Here is a 20136-nt window from a genome sequence, read left to right as displayed (position 1 = left end):
AGTGAATTCATAGAAATGTCACTCTAAAAACAAAAATAGTTTTGTGTTTTGTATTTCAAATACTAAATGCAAAATAGGTATTTTCAAAATACTTTTTCAAAATAAAGTACCTTTTGAATTTTTGTCCAAACCTCAGATATTTTAGGTATATCAATCATTACATAGTGTAGTATAAAACAAAGTCGCTGTCGCATCTAACAGTACATAAATAAAGAAAGAAGACTTTTTGGCTCTGATACCGTAACGGTCTATCAATTATGAACTAAATAGTTGAATAAAACTGAATAAGCAGTTGCTCCACTCTATAGGTACTGCGTCGTCGTCGTATGCTGTTCATTTTTTCACTCGTTTTGGCACCAAGAGAGGGTCACATAGTCGTGGTCAACTTAAGAACTTATAATTTAATTTTGATAACAATAGATACAAGTAAAAAGTAGGTATTATATTAATGTACGTAAGTACTGTACTTAAAAATATTTATTCTTTATTGTACATTTGAAAAACTTAACACTTAAGGACACACAGTGTACATATACACGTACATACTGCCATTTTCTCTTAAAGACATCCAGAGAAGCACTATTTATCAAATACGCGGGGTGCACCGACCTTTGACCTTATAACAGCTGATTCGCGCGTAACGAATTACATTGCTACTTTTTGGTATTTTATAGTGGATATATCACTATAAAATATTATTATTTCTTTAGATTATGACATAATAACATAGTTTACATGATTTTAAGGGAAACATACGATAAAAAAAATTCCCGTAAAATATAAAAGATAAATGGTTATTGTTGGTTATCCTTAAGAGATGGACATATACCATCACGGACTTTTTTGTTGACCTTATATTGATACATCTCAAAGCACTAGACAATACGCATTTTCATTAAACAGTAGTGTATTTTTATTTATTTATTTAACTTTAATGCACAAAAAAATTTGTACATGTGGTGGACGTAATATCTTGCCGCGTTAATTACCAGGCAACTATGAGTGCAAATAAGAAATGTCAAAAAAAGATATATAAATCAACAAAGCAAAAATATAAATTTTTATAAAAAAATAACAATATACATACATAAATATATATGTAAATATAACCCATAAATGTATAAATATTCTATATAAATAAATACATAATGATCCGATAATCAAATTATAAGTACAGTCTCAAATTGAAAGTAAGAAAAACAGAAAATATAGACAGAACTATAGGGATATATTAGAAAGATGTGAAAAAAGGAGAAGGACAGTAAAAAAGTTAGAAATTTAAATAATGTTCCCGCAATTTCTGTTTAAATGAATTTATTACATTATTATATATATTAGGCATACGACTAGCCTTGTGACTGTTACTTTTTTTTTAATCTATACATCTATACATGTAAATAAAATTGGAGTGTCTGTTTGTAATATTGAAATAACCGTTTTTTACTACTTGCATATGAATATAAATACGGTATATTTTACAAGTTTTGTCTGTCTGTCTGTCTGTTTGTTCCGGCTAATCTCTGAAATAGCTGGACCGATTTTGACGGGACTTTTTTTGCCAAGTAGCTGATGTAATAAGGAGTAACTTACGCTACTATTATTTTAGAAAAATAAAATAAAATTTCACGCGGACGAAGTCGCTGGGGCCAACTAGTCTATAGATATACCGAGATTTAATGTTTAAGTTGCTATTATGTTGTTGACAAAATTTTACTGTAATTTTACTGTAATGTTACTACGTTATTCTACACAATTTGTATTATTTTGGATGAATAAATAAATAAATAAATAATAATCTATACATATAAATAAAATTGGAGTGTCTGTTTGTAATATTGAAATAACCGTTTTTTACTACATGCATATGAATATATATAAGGTACATATACCAAAATAACAATTTTTATAATTTTTGTCTGTCTGTCTGTCGGTCTGTTTGTTCCGGCTAATCTCTGAAATGGCTGGACCGATTTTGACGGTACTTTTTTTGGCAGGTAGCTGATTTATAAGGAGTAACTTAGGCTACTTTTATTTTAGAAAAATAAAGTTAAATTCCACGCGGACGAAGTCGCGGGAACAGCTTGTTTTTAATAAAAACGGTTTATTTGATAGAAAAAACATCTTTTTTGTGGTACTTGAGGATGTTGAAGCCTGTTGTTTGTAATATTGAAATAACCGTTGTTTACTACTTGCATATGAATATAAATACGGTACATACACCAAAATAACATATTTTACAATTTTTGTCTGTCTGTCTGTTTGTTCCGGCTAATCTCTGAAATGGCTGGACCGATTTTGACGGGACTTTTTTTGGCAGGTAGCTGATGTAACAAGGAGTAACTTAGGCTACTTTTATTTTAGAAAAATAAAGTTAAAAACCATGTGGACGAAGTCGCGGGAACAGCTAGTGTATAATATATTAGAGATACCTACGTGTTTTTTTATTGATGATTAGCTGTACACGGGATTTCGTCCGTGTGGAATTTCACTTTATTTTTCTAAAATATAAGAAGTTAAATTCCACGCGGACGAAGTCGCGTGTACAGCTAGTTGTCGGTAGTCTAGCGATTTATCTAGCACACCGCTTTGATTCCTGCTTGGTGGTCGAGGGTTCGATTCCTCGCACGCTGCAAACATTTGTATTCATGAGTATGATTGTTTGTAACGGTCTGGGTGTTTTCTATGTATAGATAATATATATGTATTTACGAAAAAAAATCTTTGTATTTATATCAGTTGTCTAGTACCCATAACATAATCTTCAGCTAGCTTAACTTGGGTCTAGATGAAGCTGTGTGAATTGTCCTGAGATTACTATTATTACTATAATAAATCTTTTCGAATCAGCCGATGTTTATTTTTGCCATAATACGTGCTGTTACCATGTGATAATATTACGTACGTACTTATTACTGTTTTAAATGTGATGCGTTCATTATTTATATTTCCTTTGAATTAAAGACAAATGTATATATATATATATATATATACACTTGCTCACTTAGTTGATCCAGCCACGATCCGTAGATATTGCTGATTCCACTATCTCTCTCTTTCTACCACTATAACGGTAGCGTGGCGGAACGGCAACATGTTGCCGTTCCGCGTTCTACCACTATCTTTGTATTCTAATATGCGATGTTGCCGTTCCGACCGAGACCATGCGTTGTTGCCAAATGTATTCGTCGATAGTAGTAGATACCTATACTCGATATATATTTTTTCAACAATTTCCTGCAATAGTGAATCCGTATCGGCAATTTTTTTTAAATGCACAAAGATTTTTTGGCTCTGAATATATTTAAAAATCATTTACTTGTGTGTTGATGAATTTATATACTAGTACATGAAGTACCTAATACTTGTTTTGATTTGAATAGGTAGCGATATTATGAATTTATTATACGTAATCTAAAAATTTTGACGAAATAAAAGTAATTAGTTATCTGTTAACCTTGACTTCATGCTGGCACCAGTATTATCAGATGATGAACATACTCTTCGAAAACTTACAGCAGAAATATCGTGTTTGGACTCATTAGATAGGTCTCGATGAATAGAGTTTAAAAAACTTAAAATAAATGGTAAATTAGAAATAACGTATAAAAACACTCTACGTAAAATTCAACCACTTTAAAACTTAATAATAATAATTAGAAAAAAGAGCAAAGCTATAAATGCACTGAAAGTAATTGATGCCTTCCACACAATATTTTCAGTATTAAACAACTCTGTTTGTTCAGTAAAAGTGTAAATACACTGGTAACCTTTAATCCTATTTTATATGCAAACATTACATATGCAAACCCTAAAGTTTTATTTCAGAATGGCCAGTAGTTTTGAAGAAATAAGTCTTTGAAATTGTACGTGTAACTTATATATATACTAGTTTTTTCACCATAACAAACAACACCAATATGGCCTAGTTAGTAGTGTACCTGTGTACCAATACCACATTACCACACAGACACTCCGAGTTCGAATTTATTTCCGTCCGTTTACTTTTATTATTTATTTTTTTGTTTTCTTTTTTTAATTTAATATTTTAATAATCAATTTAATTTATACGACTATTAATTTATAATAAAAACGTAGTTAAGCATTAAATTAATTTTACTAGTTAGGAATGTACCTGTGTACCAACTTACCACACAGCCATCCCGGGTTCGATTCCTACCATTGGCTTTTTTTTGTTTTTTTTTTAAAGTAATATTTAAAATTAACTATTTTAATAATTAAATGAATTTAATCGATAAAAACGTCGTTAAGTATTAAATTAATTTTAAGTGATATTAACTATTATATTATGCATAAAAAATATTTTGTGATAATAAAGAAAATACATTTAAAATGTTTTACTTGTTGTGTTAATTATTTATAAGATCTTACTATAATTGTTAGCTGCTTTACAATTCAGAAAGATTATACTTTCTAGGTAATGTAAATTAAAATTAATTTAATACTTAACAATTTTTTGTTCGATTAAATTCATTTCATTATTAAAATAGTTAATTTAAAATATAAAATAAAGACAAAACAAAAAAAAATAACAAAAAAAAATCGGTGGCGGGAATCGAACCTTGAGCGTCCGTTTGGTAAGTTGATTTGAAATTCAAAGGCTTATTTCTTCGAAATTACTGGTCATTTTGAAATAATACTTAGGGTTCGCATACCCTTATCGGATACTACTACTACACGGAGTCTCGTCAAAATAAAATATCTAGGTTAGGTATAATAAATTCATAATTAATAGACCGTTACGGTATCTGTATACATTCGGATCAAAACAAGTACTATGAAATAAGAACGAGTATATAAATTGATTAACACAAGTAATTGACTTTTGAAATATATTCAGAGCCAAAAAGTCTTCTTTCTTTATTTATGTACTTGTTAGATGCGACAGCGACTTTGTTTTATACTGTACTATGTAATGATTGATATACCTAAAATAAATAAAATATCTGAGGTTTGGACAAAAACTCAAAAGTAATTTATTCTGTAAAAGTATTTTGAAAATACTCATTTTGCTTTTAGTGTTATAGTACTTTAAGTGTTATATTTTAAGTAACAATGTTTAATTATAATTAATACTACTGCACCAACACTCCGATCGTGCAAAAAATTTTGCTGTTTAATTATTTTTTAGTTCAATTAGTGGTCTACCTAAGTCCTGGGCTAAGGGGGGGAGAGTCATGACCCCCCATGACTCCCAAGACCTCCATGACGCTCCCCCCTAGATCCGCTGTTGCGTCTTCTCTTCATTCGCTCAGTACGTTGTTACAAAAGGAAAGATTCCCGTCCAAAAAATAACAAGTATTGAGTTTTGATCTGGAGTCACGTTACTCCAGACTGATTTCTATAAATATTTAGATTAGATAGACTATTATTCTTGAAATACTAGCTAGACATTATTAAGTTACTGTAGCCATAATGTAGTAGCCCAAACGTGCCAATGAGGAAGCCCTTGGCAAATGCTGCACCCTGATTGGCCCGTTTGAATTGGATCAAGAAGTGGTCGTATGCCAAAAAGGTGGATTTGTATAAAATCGTGTATAAATCGCTTAATTATTATTATTACCCGTCGTGACAGTTGTGGCTCAAAACGGATCAACATTTATATATGGTCAGCTGGCATTAGATCAACAAAAGGCCTCCGGATCAACAAGTGAAAATGGATCAACAAAAAACTACCTATACGGCACGTCTGAGCCACAAAGTGCCCAAGGGGATATTTATATATATATATATATATATATATGTGTCCTTTAATATATTGTTCATGCCTTTTCTTTATTTTATGGTACCAAAAAATATATTCTATCTAAAAAAAGGAAACGGAAACCAGTTATAAGTATAATCTTATTTTTAGCGTAGTATCCATAAATGACAGCTATAAACGAGACGACAATTATCTAGTGACATGAGAACTTATTACCATTAGATAATCTATCAGTATTGAATAAAAAAAGACCGCATTCTCTGTTTTAAAATAAAAGTATATGAAATCCTGTATTCATTATGGTATGATTAAAAACTTGCATATCTTTAGATCCAGATCTTCAACGAGTACGGTCAAGTTTTATAAATATTTATTAATTATATCTAATATCGTAGAACCCATATATGTAGAAACAACCAATTACGTTAATATGTGGGTACATACATAATAAAAACATAAGTTTTTCGAACTTAGAATATCACAAATTTAAATCTCAGATTGAATTTCAGTAGGAAATCGAAATGTATTGATAATTTCATTTCCTTATATTATTCACTGTTTATTTTTTATTTTAAATGTAAGCTGCTCGGTTCATCACTACCTCGCACGGTGCAAACATTTGTATTCATTGTGTGTATTGGTCTAAATATTTTCTATATATATTAAGTAAGTATGTATTTACAAAAAATATTTAAGCAGTCGTATTAGTTGCCTAGTATCCATAATACATACTCAGCTTGGGTTTAAATGGCGCTATGTGAATTGTTTGGGGTTATAATAATTATTATTTTAAATGTCTAAATTTAAATAGAGAAAACCTCGGCAGATAGTTCCTTCCATAATCTAAGTGTACGCAGGAGGAAGCTGCGTGTGGGGGTGAATTCCCTGCGCTCTAAGTTCATAAAAATAAAAATATTTTTGAATAAACTGGTTGACATGAATTATGACTAGATATTACCGTATTATTGAATATAATATTTAATAATAGTGGTCATATCTAGGTTTAAATCTGATCTATATGCCTAAGAGTAACATAACACTGTCGCAGATAAAAAATATTACTAATACCATAGATAACATAACATGTAATACTAATGTGACCTTATAATACTGACATCGCATTGAAGACTCTACAGATACCATAAAAAGTTGTGAGACCAGAATCATTTAAAACAAAGTACTATAATTTTCAAACACTTAGTTGAATTATTAACTCTAATAATTTTATATATTCTCAATAAAAAATATTCTATGAGTCATTATTACACACCTTTTAGAACAATAAAAAAATTACTAAATTAGCTGTTACGGCGTGCTTATGTCTGCCGTATTAGATCAAAGATAGTCTATGTTCACAACATCTTCGTGATACAATTTATATTAACATCAAACATCATTAAGATCCGTTCACCGTTTCAGTCGTGTTAAGGTAGCAATCAAACAGACAGACGTACTTTCATATTTAGTATATTATAAAATACAATCCATATATGAATATCTATAGGTGTAATCTATACTAATATTATATATGCGAAGTAACTCTAGACAGACAGACTGTCTGTCTCGCTTTCACGTCAAAACTACTGAACCAATTTAAATGAAATTTGGTACACAGAATCTAAACCCTGAGAAAGGACATGGGCTACTTTTTAATGCGAAAAATGGTTGTAAGAAGTTGAAAGGTGACATGAAAGATTGTATGGAAGTATCGTCAGTTTAAAGCTATAAACTTGAAACTTATTTTTTAAGCTATTGATTAAATATAAATAAATATTATATTCGAAGTTTGTTAAGATGTTACTTTTAAGGTTTGACAGTTTGTATGGAAATTCGTCCTTTTTGAAGCTAGACTGATGAAACTTTTTCTTTGGCTTTTTATTCAATAAACCAATTGAATATTTTTACTTTATTTGATCAAAGTAATACAAGAATGAAGTCGCGGGCGCATATAGTAAAGAATATATATAAAAATTATTGATGTTTATACTTTCGACATCCATAAATAACAAACAAATTTAATTGAAGTAGTGGTTTCGAAGAAATAGAAATGTAGTTACATTCACTAGTAATAGACATAGGTGGGTACCTACTATTCAAATTATGTACAAATATAGCATCGACTTATGCATCGACCGGCATGCAACACTAATTACATTACGCAAGTACAGGCAGATGCTGCGTCTCGTACATACCAGGAGCAGGCACAAGGCCGGGGCGATGCCCTGCACTTACTGCCCGTAGGGCTACCACGAACGTCTTTTTGGACTATTCTAATAGGTACTTAAAAGGTAAAAGGATGGAGGATATTGAGAAATGGAGGAACTGGTAGCTACTCTAGCAATATACCAAATCAGATTAACCTCTACAGCGTCCTAAGTCGACGCGTGGAGAGGTTTCAAGGAACCCTAGGAACCATTCTGGACAATTTCTGGTAACTTCCTTATGAATTATTAAATACTAGGTTGATGATAATGTTACAAAGCCTGCCTTTATTATCCGGCTCGAAGGACCACTAAATGTATGTATTTGCCGGTTCTTTTTACTATATTTTATATTATTACGGATAAAAATCAAACACTGTTGTCTGTTGACATATATGAATTTATTTCAATTGTTTTTATAATGTTTATAAATATTTTTATATAAAAAAGGTTTTAAACAGGCTGTACAATATTTTAATTATTCATTCTACATTATGCGTACATTATATATGTAATTTATAATTAGACCCCTGAAGCCATTCCTATTAAATATACAGACAGATTAATAAAATATTAATTTTATCAACCACCGGTGATTTGTAAACCATTGCTTGCGTTATCTTGATGTAGGTATATAAGTATAATATGATATGCAACTAAGGTTGGTAGATATGTTTTTCTATTAAAACTATTATACACGTATGACGTTTATTACTTGTGTGTATGTTTGATATATTACTATTATTATTATATATGTTTCTTTCATTCCATTCACGGGCCAATCACCACACACCTGTTTTCTCTCCTCTACCCAAAAGTTGTCTGGAAGAGTTCGCTCAACTGATAATAAGACAACCTATTAAGGGTACAATAAAGAGTAATAAATAAAAAAAAATGGTGATGATAAAAAAAAATTGTAAACATAAACATATAAAGTAACATAACATGTTATCATATTATATTAAGTTAAATTGATACGTTTATAGTGATTACGAAGGGCTGAATATCGATAAAATACCTACTTGACTATATCTGGAAATGTTATCGATATCAAAAGGTATGTTTTATGTTTACTACCTCGATATATAATTGAACAGATTAGAATACTGACTTTACTAGAGGTGGACTGTAACAAGTTGGCAGTGTGGGTACCTCAATCTCACCTATTTATTTTTTATACAACGTAGGTGGCAAACAAGCCTATTTTAGCCAACAGAATGATACTGACAATGACTCATTTTAGAGTCCAATTAGGCTGTGAAATCATAATGTGAGTATAAGAAGAATGTATATCGTAAATATATATTCGTCCTCGGGAATAGCAACGCATGAGTGGTCTCACGATAACATGACATATCTGTAGTCTCCTTTCCAGTTTCTACACCAGAAAAACTAAAATTCCTTGGTGTTTTGGATATACTTTCTGTCTCCATTGCGTGTCTCTGATATATAAGGCTGGCATAAATGGTCGTAAAAATAACAACCGACTGCTATAGAAGAAAATACAAGAAGAATGTCTGTAGTGCTGTTCATGTATATAGGCGATGGTTACTGCTTACCCTCAGTATAGCCGTCACCTCGTTTGCCATTCCAAATACATATATTTTTTTAATAAATTGTGTCTCTATTAACATCGTATACTTTTTACCTAATTCACGCAACATAAGTTGAATTTAATTAATATAATATTGAAATACATGTGTAACCCTGTAGTTTTTAAATTATTTACGTCTTTGGTGTAATTAAGGACTAATTGCCTACCAGTATAGTACAAAGACGTCAGATAAAATAACTGCCTCATTAATAAAAAGCGGTATATCCTTACATTTCTTATTTTAAGTTTTTTATCGTACCGTAACAGCAAAATGATGAAGAAGCCATGCCTCCTATATGTAAATAACATAATCTTTTATTCAATAAGATTTATCATTCTCAATGTAAACATATTAAAAAATGTAACTGATTTATGTTCTACATGACAGATATATGAATAAAACTCTTATTAGGGCATTTTATTAGCAAAAATTGTTACAACTTTTGTCTGTTTGTCTATACATTTGTGCGCGCTAATTTGAGTAACGGTTTAACCGGTTATTGTGTAATTTTCACTATCATCCATCCGGGTGATTTCCATTATCATCCATAAAAACCTTCATCTAATAATTCAAGTATTAGGATTAGATGAAGGTTTTTTATGGATGATAATGGAAATCACCCGCCTGTGCTAACGGTTTCCGCACCAGTGGAGGATGATAAGACGAGCATGAGGTCAAGGCATTTAATTTAGCCATACGTGGTAAATTCACTATGATTTCCAGGGGGACCACGTGGCACAAGGTCAACATGACACAGTACATTGCTAGCTATGGTTATTGGTTCATATTAAGTAGTAACAATCCCCTTCCCCGCTAAGATAAAGATTAAATTTTTATGTATTTTTTATTGCAATCACACTGATTTCATTAAAACAAATATTATTCTTAATTCTTTAATAAACATCCAAAAATATATCTACTCGTAGGAACACACGAAAAATATACACAAGTAATCGAATTATAGTCGAAAAATAGAGTATAGTCGAATTGACATTGAAAATCTCTTCCTTTTAGAACTGGGTATATTTTTTACCATACCACTACAAATAAAATAATTATTTAATTAAGTAATATACATAAAAGACAATAGGTTAATTAGAATAGCTAATTATATAATTTAAAATGTATGTTATTTAAATTATGGGCATCTCACGTAGCAGGCTTTAACGGTGTTTCGTAATCAATGTTAATGAACCGCGTTCAAATGTGTATTTATATTAATGTAAGGTACAAACGCCCATGTAATCTTATATAGAAATTATAAAGATCTATATGTAGGACATATAGGACATTGTGGAATCGCCTTCCAGCTGTGGTATTTCCGAATCGATACGATATTGAAACCTTCAAGAAAAAAGCTATTCTTTCTTAAAAGGCCGACAACACATGTGCAATTCCCATGGTGTTGCGGGTGCTTATGAGCGGTTGTAATCCCTTACCATCAGGTGAGCCGCATGCTCGTTTGGAATAGCAATATATACGAGCAAGCTGACGGTCCACCTTATGGTAAACGGTAACCGTGGTCAATACATGAACAGCATCACTGCCATCACATTATTTATTTATTTAGAATTATAAACGGGTTTAATACAATACTTATAACTAGTTTAAATTAACTAAGTGTTGAAATATGTAGGTTTATACATTAAATAAATAAAATAATATATTATGTACTTATATTACGATTGAAAATATAATCGTGTGACACACAAGATACAGCGTTACCATTCCAGAGCACTGCGAAGTGTTGCTTATTAACCTGTAGTTTCACTACCTAATCTCTACTTATATACATCCGAAATTTCGATTACAAAGCATCTTTCTTTCTTGCATTCGGTTATTGTTTATAAAATAGGTGTACCCATACATAGACGAATTACAAAGTCTACTTTGGTAGATATCCTTAATTTTATTAAAATAGATATAAGATATATTTTGTTGTTTGTTTTATAAGATTTTGAGTAACGCTTCATACATTTTGTCCACAGGTACAAAATGATTCAAAACCTCTTTTTTCTGTGCCTTGCGTGCGTGGCACATGCGGCCGCTAGCAGTGACGACAGATTCATCAAGAAATATGCCATGATGAAGGTAAAATGATTTTAATAATTAAATAAGTAGAAAAAAGAATTACGCAATCTTCTGATCATTGTTGCCGCAGAACTTAAACAATATTATCATCTTAGTTTACCTTGAATTTTCCTCATATAAGAAAATCAGATCCTACGTAACTTAATATTTCTCTATGGTGCAAATGAAACGAAAATAACAACAAAAAAAAGTTCGCAGTCGGTAGGATTCGAACCTACGCTCCCAGAGGGAATCTGATTTCTAGTCAGACGCCTTAACCGCTCGGCCACGACTGCCGACAGAGGGTTTTACGAAAATTACTTTGACATACAATAAAGCAACAGTGAAATTTATTATAAACGAATGACATTCGTTTTAAAAGGTGCACAAATATAACATACTTCAAATTCAGCAATTTGTTATAACAAATATACAATAATTCTATATTTATTTTACTTATTTAATATAATTTAAACTTCTAAAATATATACTGGAATAATATAACCTATATTGTAATTACTATATTTTTCCAAAAACGTATACAGCAAAGTATTATGAATACTTTATTTCATAACAAATTTATTGTTTAATGTGTTTATTCCTTCATTCATTCGTCTCATTAGCAAGTAATTTTTTGTTTCTAAGATAAAAATGAGGTTAGGTACCTTTAGAAATTAATTTCAATTCTTCTCCAATAACATTTCAATCGAAAGATATTTTGTTGTTTACTTTAACCACAAATACGATAAAAAGAACAGAAGAAAACATATAGTAATTATATTAAATACTGTATCAAACAAAAATATTACTCTTGATGCCAAGTCACGAAATCGGTTATAAAAATTTGCTTACGAATTAATTATTAACGCAATATTATTCTAGTAATTTTATCTAAAACTAATACAAGAAAAACAAATCATTATTAATTTTATCTTTAATTTACAGATATATGAAAGTTGTTTTGGTCCCGAAGTTGTCAAACAGATTCGTAACGAAATGAAGGACGCCTATGCTAAATGCTCAGCGCCGCCATCTTTTGACGAACCGCCAAACCCGCCACCACCTATTTTCCTCGGCAAACTGCCACCCGGTTTCTCTATGGACCCAAACTCACAAACCATCACTAAGCCGACAGATGGCGCTCTACATAGTTCTGGAAATGATAATATTCTAGATCAAGGACAACAACAACAAGGCCAGCCCCTAAAATCTGCCTCCGGAAGTGGGAACATTTTCGGATTTAGACCGCATGGGGTAAGTATTTATTTTTGGAAAATCAACTTACATACATGAACCGCCTAGCACTTTTAATACTGGTCTGTACCAAGAGATGGCGCTACTAGCGAAATTACATTTAACTGCACTTTAGATAAATAATTTAAAAATTGAAGTAATTTAATTTTCATACAAATCATTAATCACTTCAATTATTAACATAATCGCAATAACAAATAAAAATTATATATTACATTTGGCAATAAAATTTTACTTTTAAATCTTAGAATTTTTAAAAAAATGTTATAAAATAAAACAAATCTTTTTTAACATTTTAAAGTATGTCTAAATTACTGAAAAAAGTAACAAAAAATTATTTTAATAGATGCCTCCTGTGAGGATTGAACTCACGACCCCTGGTTTACGAGACCAGTGCTCTACCACTGAGCTAAAGAGGCGATAAACATTATATCGAAATATACGTTCACTTTATTACTAACATGTTAAAGCAAAAAAATTTATAATTTTTTTAAAGTTTTGTATTTTACTATTTTTCCTTACTTATAATATAAATTCTTGTAACCTAATAAAATAATCAGTAGATATAGCACAAAGTAAATAGTAATATATGCCTATATATTTTTTTACATAGGTACCTACTACGTGCTTTTAATTAGTGTACATGTTAATGTTTATACCTATATATTTAGAAACGCAGAAGAAAGTCGTCTGCGTGTCTCTTACCTATTTCTACCGCGAAACAGTTTACTATGTAAGCTATGTTTAAGGTTTTAAGGCTGATAAGTTTTATTGAAATTACAATGTCCGGAAGCATGACACCTTAGTCCATGGAAGTTCAGGAATGACCTGTTAACATAGTGTAAGATATATTAGAAGTACATAATACCTACTATACAAGTTTACCAGCGATATCATCATCTTCACACAAAGTTCAGTATATCTATGTTTTGAGTATCTAATACACATTCGTTCCATAAAAAAATGTAAATTAAGTTAAATTATATCTATTTCTATTACATTGTTATTATTACTATACAATTAATTATAAATAAATAGTAATTAAAGTACCTAGTAGTAATATGTCTGTACAATTTATACAGCGCCATCTAGTCTCAGTCTAAGCATAGCTTGTGTTATGGGTACTAGACAACCCCTATATACTTAGATATATTTCTTTTGTTAATACATACATAACACACATAGAAAACACCCAGAGCAATACAAACAAGCATACCCATGAATACAAATTTTTGTATCGAGCGAGGAATCGAACTCGCGAACATCGAATGTAAAGCAGTGTGCTAAATAGCTACACTACAGAGGCCATCAAAATTAGGTGCAATTACAACGTGGATGTTATTGAAATGATTATATTTATTCAATACGAACAGCAACCATCTCTGCCGCCGTACATGATGCCAATGAATCCACAATTCCGGCCGTTCAGCCCCGCCACACCGTTCTACCAGTTCCCGTACAGCGCTCCAGGGTTCTACCCGCCAGGACCACAGTACAACCCATACGCGTACCAGCAATACCAGCAGCAAGGGTATTACCAACAACCTTACTTCGGGTCCAATAGAATGTCGGTGAGTTATATGTTTAATCATTCGTTCTTTGATTCACTCATTCATTCACTATCGTGATTTAGGTAATAGACTATAAAGACTGATACGATTTTGTCCGTCCGTCTGTCATAATTTTATGTTTTACTAGCTACCCGCCCCGGCTTTGGCGAGTGGTACATGTATTATACATATAAACGTTGTTCTTAAATCAATCTTTAAAAAAAGCCGCTTCAAAATCCGTTGCGTTGTTTTAAAGATTTAGGTATACATAGAGACAGACAGCGACAGTGACTTTGTTTTATACTACATAATGTTTAACAGCTAATAATATCGATTTAAAATTCTGAATAAGGTGCTATTAAATGCTGTTGCTTCAATTAGATATAATAAAAGAAATACTACTTTAGTAATAATGATAAATTTTTGATTTGTATTTATTAAAAATATTTCAAGATCTAGTTATGTTATCGAAAACCTCGGTATTTAGTCTTAAACTAAAAATATTGCTCTTGGAAACTATTTCTTGTTTCTTACCGACTCTGAAAAAGGAGGATATCTCAATTATTTTTAGTTAGTTTTTTTTTTAAATAGATACTAGAATTTTCTGCGCGAATAAAGATTTTGAATTAGCTTTTCAATTTGGAACTCCGGCGTATGAGTCACTTGACCGGTTTTTTATGTATAAAAGGTATCTTACGTACTTTACAGCTCCAAGTACAAAACGAAATTACAATTGAAACGTGTCAAAACAAAAATAAAAATGTACGAACAAAGCCGCGGTATATATCTAGTAATTGTTTTTGAAACATTAAATTTACATAGAAATCGGAACTCGCAAGCGTCCGAACGGTCTGACATTTTATAGCTGTAGAAAAGTTATAAAAAGAATGATTGTTCAAGTGTTTTTATATATAATATGTTACGTGGGTCTTCAATAGCCACCGTGTATTGTCTCATTATATTTAATAATGTATTTTTATGTGTTTACATTCTGTGGAGGTTAACGTAAGACATGTCACGCTCGTGATGAATGTTTTAAATTTTCCATTACATCAGGAATAAATATTTCTCTGTTTATTTTATACGGCGTGCATAATTACACGTCGTTGTTCTATACAAATTATAATTTCGTAATCTAAAACGTATTTAAGTATCTGGGCGAATACAATTTGTTTTTATTTACATTTTATTGAAATATTTTAATGCTGTTAGACGATTGTCTTTACAACTTCACTGAAAGAAAATGAGAACTAATCCAGAGGGCGAGCGAAATCCTCGGAAGGACTTATGGATTAGCTGTAAACTTACTACAGTTCGAAGGATAGCTACGACTTTAATTTGAGAGTGCCGCTGAGGGATTAAAACCTCTGCTCAGGGTCGTGTACTTTCGATTGTCGCTAAATCGATCGTTTAGAAAATTAATAAACTTATTAATTATTACATATATAGGAAACGCCACTACACATCCTATGTGGTTGCAGCCCATTTATGCATAAACGAAATATTTCCTTTGTAAAATTTACACCTGAGGAAATGACAACCATCGAAAACCATCGCTCCTAAGAATATCCTTCAATTCTTGTCCCTGACGTAGACCGTCAACTAACTGGTGGGTAACTCTGAAGAAAGAGCGAGCACAATTGATCTATGAAGGTCGCGATTTATATTTTTTACTATAGTTATATTTTAACAGAAAAAATCAAAAACTTGGAAAGTATAATGTATTTAATCATTTAGATTGTCCTCCAAATCGTTGAATTTGTTATTTTATGTTCTCACTAAAATATACATTTAAAATATGTATATACATTACGAGCTAATACGCTCTTTTACTTAGTTATGTGTTTATGAACAGTTTTTCAGAACATAATCTATTCATGTGCCATAATTTGCTCTATAGTATGTACTTCAGCCATTCATATATTTTGTAATTTAAACTGAAATAATTGTACTCCTAAATACGAGTATCTGTTCTTCTCTTATCACTAGAACTAAGATCTGCATATTTGTATATGAACAATAAATATTATATAATTATAATATAACTCTAGATTCCAAAAATAAATAAGATAAGGACATAAATATGAATCAATCAATCTAATAATTTATGTACAGAACAGAGTGTTTATAAATTATTATTTAATTTAATTCATTTTAGCGCGATTTGGGTCTTCGTGATCGATTGGATATGATCTCCCGTGGACCTTCTGGCGGACGCGTGAAAAACATCACATGCGTGATGCAGGAACTTGGCTACATCGACCACACCCTTGAGCCGAACTATGAGCAGATCACGCAAAGGATCGCCAACCTTCCGGTGTCCAGTGAACTCAAGGGCGACATACAAGACGGGCTACAGTTCTGTCAGAAGTTTTCGGTGAGCTCATTTAATATGCCCACTGTGATTATTTTTAGTGTTTAGCGGAATTAAATAATATAAATTCATTATATTATTTAATTCCGCTGCAATTAGCATATGTGAGATCACAAATATTATAGTGCGAAAACTTGACTACCGTTATGAGGTTCTCTAATGGTTATTGAATCTACACCCGTATTGCGACACGTGTTTCGCCTCTGAACGAGGCATCACCAAGCATTGCATAGAGTTCGAATACAGCTTGGAAGCCTAGTATTGACTGTTCGGCGACCAAACCGCGCCACTGTAATTGTTTTTTAAAAATTAAATAAGAATTCGTCTACCTCAGTCTCACCTATTTCAAATCTCACCTATTTGTAAACTGTGTTTTGGTTGTAAGGTTAGATTAACATTCTCTGGGGTACATTAAAGTACGCAGGCAATATGTCGCACACAACACATTGTTATCAACCTATGACTCAGGAAACCCAATTAATGATTCATCTACAGTTGAGCACAGTCTTATATACCCAAGCATGGTTATGTATAGGAAATCATTGTTTCTGTATTTGGTTTCAGCAATGCGTACCAGACGTGAAGCGTGATGTGGCGCCTCTCTCGCAGGAGCTCATCAAGCCCATGTTTTTCTTCCGATGTTACAAGGTAAGTTCCCAATCCCCTTTCCTTTCAAGATATTAGACTATCCTAATTTTTTTATCTCACGTCTTTTGTCCTCTATTGTATCCTAAAATACTACATATATATATTCGTAAAGGAGACTAGAAAAGGTCAGGTCGACTTTGAAAAGTCAGAAGTCTTATATTTTCGTTTTATGGAGCTAGACTGCACAAAGTCACCTACGTGGCAACTGTATTTCATCAAGTGACTTCCTTTATAAACTGTGTTTTCGTTGATGAGAGAATTAAATCAGTGAATTTACAGGATACAAAGGTATAGAAATAGATCTACATTCAAATAAACTTAAAATAAGAACTTTTGAATAATTATACAATATTTTTTTATTCTACCGCTCATTCAATAAGAACGCGCAAAGTACTTGCATGTTGCTAATTTAAATAAATGTTGTTCAGCATTACATATTTAAGATTTTGTGCGAATACAAAATGAATGAGTGAAGTAAGAATGATACCTCACCCCTCTGGAATGACGTTTGAGACATATGACGACTTTATGTCCCTGTTGCTGTTTATATAGGTAACTTGAATTCAGGTGCATATTGATCGTTCCGGTTAAAACCCTGATTGTATAAAATGTAAACTTTATTAATGTATTTTGTCGGATATTAAATCGAATAAATAAAGTATTACTAACAAACTCTAGCAAAAATGTTGATCTATGAAACGTGCCCTATGTTTACAGCACAAGAAGCTGGAAGCTTGTATAATGAAGGACATCCGGGAGCGTTTCACCAGTGAGGACGAGTTGGATACTGATACTGACTTCAGGTAATTTACACCATAATGTGGACAGCATGACGGCCTCGGTAGTCTAGCGGTTTAGCACACCGCATTACTTCCGATAGTCGCGGGTTCGATTCCTGGCTGAATATTTGTATCCATGATGAGTTTTCTTTTATTATAAATACATATATATATTATGTTTGTATTTACAAATAAAGTATCTATCTATTTATATCAGTTGTCTAGTCAGTTAGTCGTATCAGTTTATAACACAAGATCTTAGCTTGGGACTAGATGGCGCTGTTATATACTGTTTTCATTGATCATATGCCACATGCACGAGGTCACGGTATTAGGTAATATAAAATAGAATTTATACCCATTAAGTCCGCCAAAACAATTTAAAATAGTGAAACCTTTGACTTTGATTTGAATATTTTTTCAAATAAAACATCAAGTCTGAAAAACCTCAGAACAAGAACAATGGAATAAAATAAAAAAAAAATGACTGTCTGTCAATTTTGTGACACGTTTTTATTCAGTCGGCTCTATACTTTAATCTATAGATAATTCCAATACGGTATTTAGTCAATTTTAAAGATCAATGATGCATGATAACCCAATTGACAATTAGGAGCTGGGTGGTCAGTGATTTACATCCGATGTTCGCGAATTCAATTTCCCGCAAGACACAAATATTTTTATTCATAATTGTTTGTATTGGATTGAGTGGTTTCTATGTATAAAATGAATATATACATAATACACGTATACCTAATACATTAACGAAAAAAATATTATTATATTTCTATCACTTGTCTAGTATCCTTAACACTAGGTCTTCTTAGTTTGGGATAAGATGGTCCAGCGTATTATTATTATTCTATAGTAACTTAGAAAAGATAAGTGGATCTTTATTAAGTAACTTAATCTTTTTTAAGTAAGAATAATATAAATATTGTTCGTTATTGTTTCAGTCTAAGTAAATCACCTTTATTTTCAGCAGGTCGCTGTCCAGGTCAGCCCGATCCGCCCGCGAGGACCCACTCAGTGATCCGAGGTTTGAAGCCCTCGACGAGATGGCAGTGTACTTATACGATTACCTAAGCGGGGGTAACGGGTTCGATTTCGACTTATACATGTAGACTGACTTCTCCAATAGCTGGACTAGTATTTAGGTATATAGATTGTAGTTTCTATAAAAGATGTGTCTTGCCTAAATGACGATGCATCGTCTAAAAACATGTTTATATTATTAAATATGTTTAACTTATCATCTCTAGACAGTACAATCTTATTAATCTGGATTTTTTAAATGTTTACAAAGAATGTAGGAAATAATTTATATTTAAAATCCTACAGTCGTACTTTTTCAATATACGTACCACTTGTCATTTTAAATTATTTTTGTTTTTAATGACAATAACAAGTTCTTATTGATCTCCGGATCTATAGATATTTATAAAACATATATTTTTTTTATACAACAATACAGCGAATATTTTCTAGACAAATTAAAGTTCCGAAATATAAAATTTCTTTAAATTAAAGTTCATTTTAATTAAATAAATGCTAGTATTACATAGAATTCGTAATTTTGTATTTAATTTATTATTTTTATTTACTGTATACGTAAATAATGATATGGTATAAAAAATTGCCATTAAAATGCATTTATTAACATTAATTTGCAATTATACAAACAACACATTAATCTGGTTGGACAGAAATTATTTTTTTTTTTCAGTTGGAATTAAATTTTTTTATAGATTTAAATTTATGAATTTATTATAAATCCAAGGTGCTTAATTTTTATGATGATGATCATAATACTTTATAGAAGTAGGACATATGTTTATAAATAATATCATAGAATATCGTTTATAGAAAATCCAGTACTTTAACATTATTTGAAATTTTGAAATTATGAATTGTTTAAATTTATAACAGTGCATATTTAATGA

General features: G+C 31.2%; 1 protein-coding gene and 2 non-coding genes across 4 annotated transcripts in view; 1 reads left to right on the top strand and 2 right to left on the bottom strand.

Annotated features, from left to right (window-relative positions):
- LOC131844326 (uncharacterized) overlaps positions 1-19685 on the top strand; it is a 37309-nt gene extending 17624 nt beyond the window's left edge. The window contains exons 2-8 of one of the 2 annotated variants that reach the window (XM_059193184.1): positions 11507-11609; positions 12534-12842; positions 14216-14413; positions 16551-16769; positions 17331-17414; positions 18132-18217; positions 19179-19685. In XM_059193184.1, coding sequence (XP_059049167.1) covers positions 11514-11609; positions 12534-12842; positions 14216-14413; positions 16551-16769; positions 17331-17414; positions 18132-18217; positions 19179-19317 — 1131 coding nt within the window. In that variant the 5' untranslated portion in view covers positions 11507-11513 and the 3' untranslated portion in view covers positions 19318-19685. Of the gene's footprint in view, positions 1-11506; positions 11610-12533; positions 12843-14215; positions 14414-16550; positions 16770-17330; positions 17415-18131; positions 18218-19175 lie in introns of both variants that reach the window. The other variant, XM_059193183.1, reaches the window with a different exon arrangement.
- Trnas-aga (transfer RNA serine (anticodon AGA)) lies at positions 11803-11884 on the bottom strand. The gene has a single exon. It is a non-coding gene; the product is annotated as a tRNA-Ser (tRNA).
- On the bottom strand, positions 13190-13261 carry Trnat-cgu (transfer RNA threonine (anticodon CGU)). The gene has a single exon. It is a non-coding gene; the product is annotated as a tRNA-Thr (tRNA).
- Positions 19686-20136: the final 451 nt, after the last annotated feature.

This window comes from Achroia grisella, unplaced genomic scaffold (assembly GCF_030625045.1).
Source record: "Achroia grisella isolate CSIRO2021 unplaced genomic scaffold, CSIRO_AGI_Agris_v1 utg402, whole genome shotgun sequence".
Classification (NCBI taxonomy): domain Eukaryota; kingdom Metazoa; phylum Arthropoda; class Insecta; order Lepidoptera; family Pyralidae; genus Achroia; species Achroia grisella.
Note: the sequence above shows the minus strand (reverse complement) of the source record. Positions and strands in the feature narration are given on the sequence as shown.